Source organism: Sphaerodactylus townsendi, linkage group LG11 (assembly GCF_021028975.2).
Source record: "Sphaerodactylus townsendi isolate TG3544 linkage group LG11, MPM_Stown_v2.3, whole genome shotgun sequence".
Classification (NCBI taxonomy): domain Eukaryota; kingdom Metazoa; phylum Chordata; class Lepidosauria; order Squamata; family Sphaerodactylidae; genus Sphaerodactylus; species Sphaerodactylus townsendi.
In genome coordinates, this window is record NC_059435.1 from 20,935,311 (window position 1) to 20,948,797 (window position 13,487).

Below are 13,487 nucleotides of genomic sequence, written 5' to 3' on the forward strand. Positions count from 1 at the left end.
GGGGTAGAAAATGTTGACAGAGAGAAATTTTTCTCTCTTTCTCACAATACTACAACCAGGGGGCATACATTGAAAATGCTAGGGGAAAGAATTAGGACTAATAGAAGGAAACACTTCTTCACGCAACGTGTGATTGGTGTTTGGAATATGCTGCCACAGGAGGTGGTGATGGCCACTAACCTGGATAGCTTTAAAAGGGGCTTGGACAGATTTATGGAGGAGAAGTCGATTTATGGCTACCAATCTTGATCCTCTTTGATCTGAGATTGCAAATGCCTTAACAGTCCAGGTGCTCGGGAGCAACAGCCGCAGAAGGCCATTGCTTTCACATCCTGCAGGTGAGCTCCCAAAGGCACTGCGAGTAGTAGAGAGCTGGTGGGCCACTGCGAGTAGTAGAGAGCTGGACTAGATGGACTCTGGTCTGATCCAGCTGGCTTGTTCTTATGTTCTTATGTTCTTATTGTTATCCTCACAACAACCCTGTGAATTACAGTTGGGCTGAAGGGGAGCAAAGAGACCAATCCAAAATCCCCCAATAATCTTCTTTGGTGATTGTAGAATTGAACTTGGGTCTTCGGCGTCACTGTTTGACACAAATGACTGCATTGTACTAACACTGGACAAGTTGATTACTTAATAATAAACGATGAGATGAAAGTTTTGTCTGTGGTGGTTGATTGACGGCTGATCCAGATGTTTTTTGATGTCGTTAGATGTTTTTTGATGTTGTTATCACTGAAAACTGAATGCCGTCGCATGAACGCTTTTAGGAAGCTGCTTGGGGGCACTGTGGGTAGAGGAATGGGAAACACAAGTCCCAGATGAGGTAAACATTCACATAGAAAGAATGGCCATTTTTGCTATTCTCCCATATTCCTATGCAGAATTTCCCTGGGCAAGAAAGTCCTTAGAGCGGAGTAGGTGTGCCAGTGCCATTTATTTGTGCCCAGGACAGAAAGAAACTCTTCAATTTAGAATCACTGTGTTGCAAAGGGAGACTTCGTTAGGTTTGTGTTGCCTGTAGCAAGTCTGAGTCACCAAAAGGAAAACACGAAATGCCACCCATATTACTCAGCGGTCGAGGACTACAGTTTGTCTGTTGACACCAATTGCATGAGGGAGAAATGTGAAGGGTCAGGACCAGGTCCGTGTTGTGGAACTGGCAGATCAGTGAATGGTTGGCTTCAACTGTGGATACTGGCATGCTAAAGGGTGGATTTCAGGGGCATTTTATGAGTCTTAGATGTAAAATGGTTATCTCAAAGTAGAAAGCCTAATTTAATGCATGGTGTTTCATTTGCTGTATCTCTTGCCCATACAAATAGTGTGTGTGGGCACATGTACATCCATGCATATTGTGTTAATTCAGTAGTCAGTACATAAGAAATCTCTTCCTAGTAAGAGATGAGCAACCTACCGTGTTTCCCTGAAAATAAGACAGTGTCCTATATTAATTTTTGCTCCCCAAGATGCGCTATGTCTTATTTTCAGGGGATGTCTTATTTTTCTGTGTTCTGTTCGTCGGGCATGCTTCCAAACAAAAACTTTCCTATGTCTTACTTTCGGGGGATGCCTTATATTTCGCACTTCAGCAAAACCTCTACTACGTCTTATTTTCAGGGGATGTCTTATATTTGGGGAAACAGGGTGTGTGTATGCTCAAAACAGTACTAGTATGTTTAAAAATTAAATGATAATGTAATAATGCATTCTCTCCTGTCAATTGCTGCTATTTCTCAATACACGTATACATATGATTTGAAAAGGGAATCAACTGCAGGTGACTCAGGTTTTGAATTATTAATGTTGTTGTTAGAAGTGGGGGGGTCTACACAGATTTTTGGTCTGAGGACATATATGTTCTAGCACTCAAAACGAAAATTGAGGTTACTGCTAGTGGTCAACAAATATCTGCCATCTGGTCAATTTATAAATAATGGGGAGGAATGATTTTTCCCTGGATTATTAATTTTTTTCAGTAATTTTATCACAGTTTACTTCCCAAAGGACTCTGGGCAGTTAACATAATGGGAAAAATACTTTTGAAATAAACCGTAATAAAGACAAGATAACTAGCATGAAATACAGCATTATCACCTTGTGGGGCAGTGCTGGCTTTGCTAATGTGGGTCACTTAAAAACTGACCCAAAAGCCCTTTCATGTTGCTGTGACATCATTGGGTGCTTTCCTGGAGCCAGCGTGGTATAATGGTTAGGGGCAGGTGGACTGTAATGTGGAGAACCGGGTTTGATTCCCCACTCCTCCACATTAGCGGCAGACTCTGATCTGGTGAACTGGATTTGTTTCACACTTCTATACACGAAGCCTGCTGGGTGACCTTAGGCTAGTCACAGTTTGTTCAGAACTCCCTCAACCCTACCTACCTCACAAGGTGTCTATGGAGGGGAGAGGAAGGGAAAAGGAGTTTGTAAGTCATCTTGAGACTCCTTCCAAGAGAGAAAGTCAGGGTGTACATCCAAACTTTTCCTCTCTGAGAACTGGATGTGGGTCATCCCAGTTATGGTGAGAAGGGAGTGGCCATAGAGGGTTTGAAAGGCACAGAGCCCTGGATAATGCTCTGTTGTGAGTTTGATGCTGTGACAAAAAGGCACATAGAGATATAGTGTTGGAAGGGATCTCATGGGTCATCCAGTCCAGCCCCCTTGCATATACAAGATTGGGCAATCAACACACATAGTAGCTAAGCGATTCTAGCAAACTGCCATGCCTTCTTTGTACCTAGCAGTATGCATATATTTTCTTATGTGGAAGTGCATCCTATGCTCTGTATCATAGGTGTCAAACTCGCGGCCCTCCAGATGTCATGGACTACAGTTCCCATCATCCCCTTGTACCCCATCATGCTGGCAGGGGATGATGGGAACTGTAGCCCATAACATCTGGAGGGCTACGAGTTTGACACCTGTGCTCTGTATGCATATGCTGAAGAATCAGGTCAGGTAGACCTGCTCTCAGAATACCTAATAACCAATATGAAGAACAGAAACAGTAATAAGGTATACCTTGTTCTTGTTCATTTGCATCACCTCTTCCACACAAAGCCTCCTTTTGTTTTGGTAGCATATGTACAATTACAGAGTTTATTCAGAGGCAAAAACCGATCTGAAGAAAAAGTAACTCCAAGGGGCTGGGGGGGGGGGATGCGTGCGATGCAACGGGCTCACGCCCCTGTAGGGTCATGGCAAGGGCGTTCTAGGGGTGTGGCGTGGCAGGACGGGGGCGTTCTGGGGCAGGGGCAGAGGACGCACTGGTGCACCGGGTGCTTCCCCCCTTGCTACACCTCTGGACCAAGGTTCCAAATATGTACATTTCTGAACAGAGATAAAAACCGTTGATTGAGATAAAATTTCATGAGCATTCAAGACTTTTTAAAAAGCAAAATTATATTTAGGTTGTGGAGTAAGATTTCTTTCCATATAGAAAAAGCCATGTATACAAAGGGATTGCATGAACAGCATATTTAAATGGAATTGGAACTACGGCAGATGCTATTAACCTTTAATCCACTAACACCCACCAAGTATACAGCATAATGTTGAACCTTCCCACCCCAAGCCACAAGTAAGTAGGATCTAACACTCCAGATCAGTCAGCCTTCTATTTATATAGGTATATTGATACTACCTGTATACAGTACACAGTACACAGAACTTAATCAGAATTTTGAGACCATTTTTCTTGAAGTGCCATCAGCCAATCTTGCCTATCCCAAGTACCCAATGTGGGTAAATCATGTGACTTCCCCATGTCCATGAACAGCTGGGTGACTGCGGCCCTTGGAAATTTGTCCTCCTAGTCTAAGGTGACCAGATTTTTAGCTTTTTTAAGCGGGGCAGGAAACAGGGAAGCGCCCCAGAAGGCAGCGCAGGAGGCTGCCACGCTGTCTTCTGGGGCGCTCCCTGTGACAGGGCGGGAAACAGGGGTTTGGCAGTGTGGCAGCCTCCCGCCCTGTCACAGGGGAGCGCCCCAAAAGTCTGATTTTTGGAAGGCCGCCGCACTGCCTTCTGGGGCGCTCCCGTTTCCTGGCGGGACATTTTAAAAAAAACACGGGACGCGGGACAAATTAATCAAAAGTGGGACTGTCCCGCCAAAAGCGGGACGTCTGGTCACACTATCCTAGTCCTAATGATCCTGATGTTGACTTCCTTCTCAACTGTTTCTGGTTACAGTCTTTCCTTAATACTGTGCCTCTGTTCCCGTGCCCCTCATTTCAAATTAGGTTGTAAACCCCTCGGGGCAGGGACCTTTCTTTTGTATAGAGTCTCCTGTACATAGATGTCTGCCCGTCTCTCTGTATATGATTGATCAACCCTGTCACAACATCTCCCCTTCTGAAATTGTACTCGGCAAAGCTCTACAATCCCTGTGTTGCCCATTCACATGATAATTTTGCTCCCTGGCCTCTGCAGTGTTTAGGTAGGCTTTGGCTGATGTCTGCTGACTCTGCCGTAAATGGAAGCGTTCGTCTTGACTGTGCACTCAAATTGTGTGCGGAGAATCAACTGGAGCCAGCCAGGAAGTTGTGTTCAAGTGCAATACCTGATGAGCGAGGAGATTTCTGCATGGTTCTGGTTCCGGCCTTTTGCTGAGCAATGCAATTAAAATAAACTCAGGCTATTCCTACCACAGCATAAGGTGGTTATGCAAATGGGGTCTGGGATAGACTTCTGTGCAAACATACTTTGGTTAGAGTACAAGCAGAAATCATCATGTCTAAAATAAGGTGACCAGCCGTCCCACTTTTGGCAGGACACTCATGCTTTTGCGCAATGTGTCCTGCGTCCCGCGGGGCTTTAAAATTGTCCCGTGTGCGCCTCCCGCGCTGCTGCACTGCCTTCTGGGGCGCTTCCCTGTTTCCTGACTGGGCGGGTGCGCCTGCGGCCGGGGGGGTGCGCACGCGCGCGTGCGGCCGCCCCCGCTTTACAGGAGCAAAAATCTGGTCACCTTAGTCTAAAAGAGATATCACCAGAAGTACAAGGGATAATATGGCTGCTGAAATTGTTGCAAAAATGCTCAAGCTCTCATATTTGAAAAAGTCAGTGCTTGGCATTCAAGGCTGTTGCAAACTGCCCAGCTTTGAGAATTCCACTTTTTATTAAAAAGGAGTGTTGTTCTAGTAGATGTGGTTACAAAGAAGAGGTAGAAATGAGGGCTGAAAAAATCCTTTGCGGGAGTTATCGTGAGGGAAATCATGTTTTGAAATGCTTTGTTATGGATAGAGAATTTCCCCGTAGATAGAAAACTAGCATGCAAGAAAGCTAGGCCAAACCCTTCTGTCTTTGGCTCCCCATTGGGAAGTATTCAAACATGAATGAAAATCCCCAGAGGTACTATAGACACCCCACCCAACAGCAAGCCGATTTTCCAGCCATTTACAACAAAGCCGATAAAATCTACATTAAGTTACTGCTCAGAGGTATACCATAGTTACCTTAATAAGTACAATAGAGCAGATGAAGTCTTCATGAACAGACTGCTCATGGTTTACCATAAGTACCCTAATATAACTCCTCTTTTTTCTGGAATGTTTTTTTCCTGTTTGACAAGAACAATTTTGTAATGTCAACACATAAATTTTAGTTGCATGTAATTTAAAAATTTTTTTTAGGAAGTTTAATCAACAGACCAGTGGCCGTGTGTGTGTGTGTGTGTGTGTGTGTGTGTGTGTGTGTGTGTGTGTGTGTGTGTGTGTTTGTGTGTGTGTGAAATCAACAAGCACTGCATGCTTAACAAGGGCACAGAAGCCAGCCCTGGCAATACTTCTTCCAAACTGGAGTGTGGAGAGTTCCAAAAATTAAACATGGCCCACATCAACCTAGCTGCCTTGTAGGATTTCAGAAGCCGGTACCAAACTCAGATTTGCCTGACCCTCCCTTGCAGTATCTAAGCAAGAGTGCTGTTACAGTTTTCAATAGTCCCCAGACACCTGTTTGAATAAATATATCTTGCTCTTCTTCTGAAAACTCAAGATGGAACAGGGAGTTTTAGAAGCTGTTTCCAGCCATCGTGATTTCTGTGTGCCCTTGGTAATGACGCTGATATATTGAGGCTATGATGAAGATCCCCCATGTGTCAGAGGGAATTAGTCTCATGCCTCTGAATGCCCCATATTATGTAACATGTATATTGAATATAAACTGCCTCCAGTGTTTTTTTCCCCTTTTAACATAGTTGCTTTAGCCGCTGGGGGAAAAAATCAGCCGCTTTCTGCAATGACATATTTGTTAAGATGATAGGAGATTTGCTGCTTCAAAGCATTCTGTAGTCTGCATCTAGACTAAGGCCCCTTCTGCACATGCAGAATAATGCACTTTCAATCCACTTCCAATGCACTTTGCAGCTCAATTTTACTGTGCGGAACAGCAAAATCCATTTGTGAAAGTGGATTGAAAATACATTATTCTGCAAGTGCAGAAGGGGCCTAAAACTGCCATTTTCATTGATTTCTCCCTTCCAGCTGCAGGACCAGCCCTTTCCACCCCCACCCCCTGCCCATCATTTCTTAGAGTTACTTTGCCACCACACCTCTAGCATTTCATGGAGATCAGGAGTTGCAATGAGAGAGGAACGCAGGAAAGTTTTGTTTTGCCTCTGGAAAATTTCATCTGGATTCAACCCTTTGAATCATACCCTCCTCCTCCTCCTCCTCCTCCTCCTCCTTCCTTTCCTTCCTTCCTTCCTTCCTTCCTTCCTTCCTTCCTTCCTTCCTTCCTTCCTTCCTTCCTTCCTTCCTTCCTTCCTTCCTTCCTTCCTTCCTTCCTTCCTTCCTTCCTTCCTTCCTTCCAAACTGGTTTCCTGCATGTGCAGTGTTAGTTTTGTAACTTTCGCTTCCAAAGGTCACGATTTTAAGTGTCTTCTGGGGTAAGGTTCTTTGCCTGCAGTTCTTCATTGATTGTGTCCATCCACTGTTTTTTGGGTCTGCCACGTGGGCGGCACCCACCAGGTTCAAGGTGCAGGGCCATCTTTGCTACAGATGTTTCCTCATGGCGCATGACATGGCTATACCCCCTTAGCCGTGCCTGCCTCATGTACTGTCAATTGGTGTTATTTTAAGTCTTTGCCGTATGTCCTCATTCGGCACGTGGTCGAACAGCATCAGGTTTAGCATCCATCGAAGCATCCTCATTTCCATAACATGAAAGGCTTGTTCATGTTTTCTTGTTGCTGGCCAGCATTCGGCTCCGTACAGTGTTACTGAGCGAACAACTGTTTTGTAGATTTTCTTGAATCATACCCTGAATCAGCCAAATGGTTGTCTGTGGATCTGGCTAAACAACCGGCGTGTGGCTTACTTGCTTCATGGGAGTGTGGTGAAACATTTGAATTCCTTGCAGATGTAGTGGCTCTTTTCATCTGAGTGAGTCAAACCAGAGACACTTGCCTGTTATTTTAAAAGAGAAGGACCCTTCTGGGGGAGAGTATATTTTGACTACAATGAGCAGAGATGAGAATTTGTTGTTATGGTTGAGCCCTTAATCCCACATCCTTGGTTTCTTTGGTTTAAAAAGAGAGATTTACTCTGCGTAAATGCATCCATTGAAATTAACCGCCATTGTTGAATGTGGTTTCATTCAGTTTAATGTAGAACATCCCCTTGGTTTAATTGTGCTCTTATGGACTGTTTCCTTGCAGGCTCTTAAGTAATTGTTTGGGAATGGAGAAACAAAATTGGATTTTTAATTGGAGAGCAGATATTTCCACTTAGGCCTCGGCTGGCCTGTTGCCTTAGAAAGCCGATGCTTTTGGACGCATCCTGATGGCACGCATAGGAAATGTTTAGTAAGCCTCTGTTTACCCTTGTCGATTTCAGACTTTTTGTTATTGTTTGCTGTGGAGCCGCAAGGGGCATGCTGTTGTGAGATTGCATCGGATACCACCATGGGGACTGTTACAACAGCTGTAATACTTAGCGTTTTTATAGTTCTTTGGGGTGTTCTGCAGTCTTTCAATAACCCTTCCAAAAATGTTGGATGGAAGCTGAGTATTGTTATTCAGTATTGCACATAGGGGGCCAAATGTGAAGCACGGTAGCTTGTCTAAAGATCTTCAGTGTTTCCAATACCTGAGACCTACTGAGCTTTAGACCCCCGACATCAGAGTCATGTGATAACAAGAATAATTTTGACACCTCTCTGGCGTAGGAGGTTAAGAGCTTGTGGCGTAGGAGGTTAAGAGCTTGTGTATCTAATCTGGAGGAACCGGGTTTGATTCCCAGCTCTGCCGCCTAAGCTGTAAAGGCTTATCTGGGGAATTCAGATTAGCCTGTACACTCCCACACACACCAGCTGGGTGACCTTGGGCTAGTCACAGCTTCTCGGAGCTCTCTCAGCCCCACCTACCTCACAGGGTGTTTGTTGTGAGGGGGGAAGGGCAAGGAAATTGTGAGCCCCTTTGAGTCTCCTGCAGGAGAGAAAGGGGGGTTTAAATCCAAACTCCTCCTCCTCCTCCTCCTCCTCTTCTTCTTCTTCTTCTTCTTCTTCTCCTCCTCCTCCTCCTCCTCCTCCTCCTCCTCCTCCTCCAAGACAATAAAGCAGAGGTGTCCAACTCTGGCCTTCCAGATGTTCATGGGCTGCAATTCCCATCATCCCCTGCCAGCATTGGAATCATAGGGGCTGATGGGAATTGTAGTCCATGAACATCTGGAGGGCCAGAGTTGGACACCCCTGCTGTAAAGAACAGTCAGCTGAGGGAGGCTAGCTCTTTATTTTGGCTTCCCTCTTGTTCCCCGATTGGGTGTGCTTGTGTCAGGATGTGAGTAAAGTTCTCCAGAGTAAAGCTGGTGGATGACCTCTGCCCCTTGGTTTTCTGTCAAAAGGAAAGGATTCTATTGTAAACCACTCCGGCAGGAGAATGTTATGTAGCACAGCTTGGCTTTCTGATAATGGGACTTCCCTGGAAATTGTGCGAATGTTGTCAAGTGTAGCATCTTCCAGAGCAAGTGTGGCTGTAGAGCTCAGTGGCTCCTAGATTCCCTTCTGTCACCCTTTCCAGCAAAGAACCTAACCACCGTAACCACACGAAATTAATTACTCTGTCATAGTATAACATTTGGCTATAATTTAACTCTGGTTTCTTTAGAGCAGATATTTCCTCTGACTCGGATGATAGTGATTACCCCATTATGTGGAGATTTTCTTTTTCAGTTACACACTGGAAAACAAGCTACATGAGCCCAACTTTTCAAAGACAGTTACTCACCCTCCTTTTACGCAAGGAGACAGCTGCCTTTTAGGCCAAACTAAATACTACATTGAGGTTCCTTGCTTGGGTGTATTGGTTGGATCCGTTGAGGCAACTGTGGTTTTCATCCTCTTGGCCTCCCTCCCTCCTTCTCTTCCACCTTTTTACTTCCCTCTTTGTATATTGGCTTTTACTGTAATTACATCGCCGTCTGGGTTTTTCAGATGATGTTTTAAATTGTTTTATTGTATCTATTACCAAGTGTTGTAAGTCACCCTGAGCCCAGGCAGAGGACAACATATCAAGCTAATAAATAGGTAAATAAGTAATTGAATAATTAAATACCCCAGTGTATACTTGAACCTTAAACGGCAGCTGTGCCCCTATTTGCTGCCCCATGCAGAGAAGGAAGTTAACTCCCCCCCCCCCCCACAACATGCAACTGTTGGGGTAGTTTAGGGGACGGTAACGGGACAGAGGAGGTAGGGAAGTCCCTTTTTGCTCTATGTGTGGTGATTTGGATCCAATCGAGGATATTTCTAGTACATACCCTGGGGAAAAAAGATTATTTTTTAAATTGGCACATGTCTGGGCGAAGGAATGTATATGAGTTGTTCCTGTGCACTGAACCTAGAGCCCCGATGATCAAAATAATAGTTTTGGAATAGCTTTGACTGTAGGGAGGAAACCTTTAATCACTTTTATTATCCAGGGGGATCCCGCTCAGAATATACAGCCATGGGGAAGCTGTCCCAGTGCGGTCAGGTGGAATAAGTTGTATCCTTGACAATGTTCTTTCTTGTAGCCATTATTAATAATACCACATTCAGCAGCAGTGAAAACCATTTTCCTGTGACTTGGGAAAAGCCTAATAGCCGCTGCAAAGTTGGTCTGTTCTGCATTCATTGTATGATTTACATACACTGATGTTCTTCTTTTGAAAAGGACTTGAGTCATGGATGATTGACAATTGGAATTTTCTTTTTTTTCCAGAACCGTAATGAAATTAAAAACGGAACGATACTTCGACTAACTACATCACCAGTAAGTTCACTGATACTTATGCATTCCTTTAATTTTCTTGCTTTGCCCAGCGGCGATGAAGTTTTGGTGCTAATGGAGAGAAGTTCATATTACTATCTCAGTGGTCTCACATGTTAGTTGAGGGGGATCCTGCGATAAGGATTTTGAAAACTGGCTGAAAGTATATTGAGTGCGTCTTTGTTGAGTAGGCAGCGGTTTCTGGACTGTAAGGGGAACAGCGTTTTTTCCCCACTGTTCCCTTTCCAATTATACATCTTGGCAGAGGCAGTAAAGTCCATAGCAGAGCCCTGATAATTCTGTCCCCAGTGACTTGGCACACAAAGCTAAGGTTCCAACAGGTTTCTGCAATCAAATGTTGCTGGGTTTAGGAACCAGGACAAAATGACTTCACAAAACCTCCGGTTCTCTCCCTCAACTTCATCTTAAGATCACTTCCATGCAAGAATTTGTCTTTGCTTTTTGAGCAGCTGGTTGAGTCGTTATTTTGTGTGTGTGTGAGACTACTATGTCATTATGCGCAACAACCTGTTTATTTCTTCATATTTGCAGATTTTGTGTAATTATTTATTAAGCTAGATTTTTTTTTGCCTTTCTGAAACCTCTGCAGGCAAACTCAGTTTCCTAGGTTACAGCAAGAACTAGCTGATTCCCCACCCCCAATTTTCTTTGCTCTTTCTATCTTTCCTATGAATCATTCCTCCTTTAAATTTTGAGAACATCTATATCTCCTGCTTTTGCATATCCCCAACCCCCTCCATCAGTCCAACCCCATAGCTGTCCTACTAATTCCAGTTGTTTAACAGAGACCTTTCTGTAGATTCTCTGTCCCTTGCATGCTGTTTCTAGCTGCCTCCTAACTTCAGAGTTCCTTCTGCTTTTTCCTCAAAATTGGCTTCATGCAGAAATGTAGGAGGCTATTATCTCTAACCTTTTTTTAAAAAAAAAACAAAACCAAACACACACAACTGTTGTTGTACTTCAACAGCATTCCACACCAAAGAATTTCTGTAACCATAGGGAATTGATGAAAGCTGTTGACATGGTTTATAGCTAAATGTTTTCCATATCTTGCGTGGCAGATGAGCATAAAGACAGATGTAGAATTCAGAGATGGTCACACAGTAGGGGCTTTGTCCACAAAGTGAATCTGGCTGCAAAATTAGCACTATTTACAGATTTGTTTGTTCTAGTATTATCTTACTGAGTGGGTGTTGAAATGAGGGAAACAAACATACGTACCCATCTAGTGTAAGGCTTTTTGGCATGCAAGTTATTTTCCGTGCCAGAGATGTGTGTCATTCGTCAATCTTGTTCCTCCCCTCATACATCAACCTGGCTGTTGTCAACTCCTTTTAAAGGAGACACACATATTTCATCTTGTTGAGGAAAATACATATAAACAGTTAAAAAATGCAAAAACCTGCTTTTGGAGAAGGGAGCAATGTTGTTGAGGGAATGGGAACTAGCCAGTCTCTGCCCTCTACAGCTGGCATTTCCTTGGTTCAAGGAGCAGCAGTGGCGTAGGAGGTTAAGAGCTCGTGGAGGTTAAGAGCTATCTAATCTGGAGGAACCAGGTTTGATTCCCAGCTCTGCCACCTGAGCTGTGGAGGCTTATCTGGGGAATTCAGATTAGCCTGTACACTTCCACACACGCCAGCTGGGTGACCTTGGGCTAGTCACAGCTTCTTGGAGCTCTCTCAGCCCCACTCACCTCACAGGGTGTTTGTTGTGAGGGGGGAAGGGCAAGGAGATTGTAAGCCCCTTTGAGTCTCCTACAGGAGAGAAAGGGGGGATATAAATCCAAACTCTTCTTCTTCTTCTTTGTACCACAGCACAAACCTGCCAAGCTGGGTTTTCAAAACTCAATCCAGGATAGACCGAAAAATGTGTAATCAATGCGTTTTCGGGGATTTCATTCCCCCCACCCCTTTATCTCTAGCAACGCAAGCTATATCCAAAGTCTGTTTTATAACCTCGGACAAGCTTATTCTATATTCCCCAGTTAATTTCCTTTTTCACTGATTTGGAAAAAAACCCCTACACCTGAGGTTTTGGTATATTTGTTTGGCTGATGATGTGGGGACGCAAATTACAGTTGCAGAACTTGAGCCGAAACAGTTTTACTAACGCTCATCGAAGCGTTAAAAAATCTTAAAAACGAAGCGCATTTCTACACTTAATAGCCTTTAAGGGAGTTTGCTTGCTTCCAGTCTTCCAGAGATCTGATAAAGTGTCAGCTCCTTGGTGCAGTGAAATTGAGTTGTTAGGCTGAAAGGACAGCATGAAATGGATTACTTTTCATTAGTTAGTTTTGGTGTTGAGTGTAATGAATGAAGCCCTTCATTGTTGCTTGCTTCCTTGGTTAGGGGGATTAGCCACATGGCTGCAGCTCTTATGAGCAGGGAGGACGTAACTAATGCATCTGTGTGACCTCAATGTTGTGCATTCATTAGGTCCCATCATAAGACTGCGGCTGAGGCCGGCTGCAGGGAGTTTAGAGAATCGGCATCCTTTTTCTTCCCTTTTTTTCCATGGATACGCTATTTTTCCTTCCAATCCTTCATCAGTTGTTGTTTCCAATTTTATTTTAAGAGGCCTGGGTATCAAAGCATGAAACGGGTGTCGGCAGCTGGACTAGCAGATGTTTGCACCAATAAGTGCCAGTTCCATTTGAATTCTATCTCATTGGGTTCCAGAAATGAGAAAAATTATAATCTCCCCTCCATCCACCATCCACTGGTGCTAAGGCACTGGCCTAATCAACCATCTCAAGAACAGCTTTCTGTGCTCAAAAGTATTTGATCATTTGTGCAGAATGTGGTAAGGAGAGCCCGAGGTGGGCTGAGGGGTTTTCCGATGAGACCTGCTACAGTAGCCTCCTCTGCTGGATGTATTCTGGTACACATAAAGCCCCTGCGTGAAACGGTGAATCTGGACCATCAAGGAGGGAAAATAGAACAAGTGGCCCACTTCAAATATCTTGGAGTGATGTTCGCTACAATCTTATGTGTAAGATTGTGCAATAATAAAGCACATGTTTATTCAACAGATTCGATCATGAATCGCTTCTGATCATGAATCATGAATATGCTGCAAATGAATACAGCAAAAGAAAAAAAAAACCACTCCCAATACTTTCACCCTACTGCTGATAGGATGTGTTGTTCTGCCCCCCATCCTGACAATCTATAAAATTATGCATGGGGTAGAAAATGTTGACAGAGAGAAATGTTTCTCTCTT

At 44.0% G+C, this 13,487-nt stretch overlaps 1 protein-coding gene across 1 annotated transcript in view; it reads left to right on the forward strand.

The window, feature by feature from the left end:
• ELMO1 (engulfment and cell motility 1) overlaps positions 1-13,487 on the forward strand; it is a 395,692-nt gene that overhangs the window by 112,170 nt on the left and 270,035 nt on the right. The window contains exon 5 of the mRNA XM_048510558.1: positions 10,196-10,246. Coding sequence (XP_048366515.1) covers positions 10,196-10,246 — 51 coding nt within the window. The remainder of the gene's footprint in view (positions 1-10,195; positions 10,247-13,487) is intronic.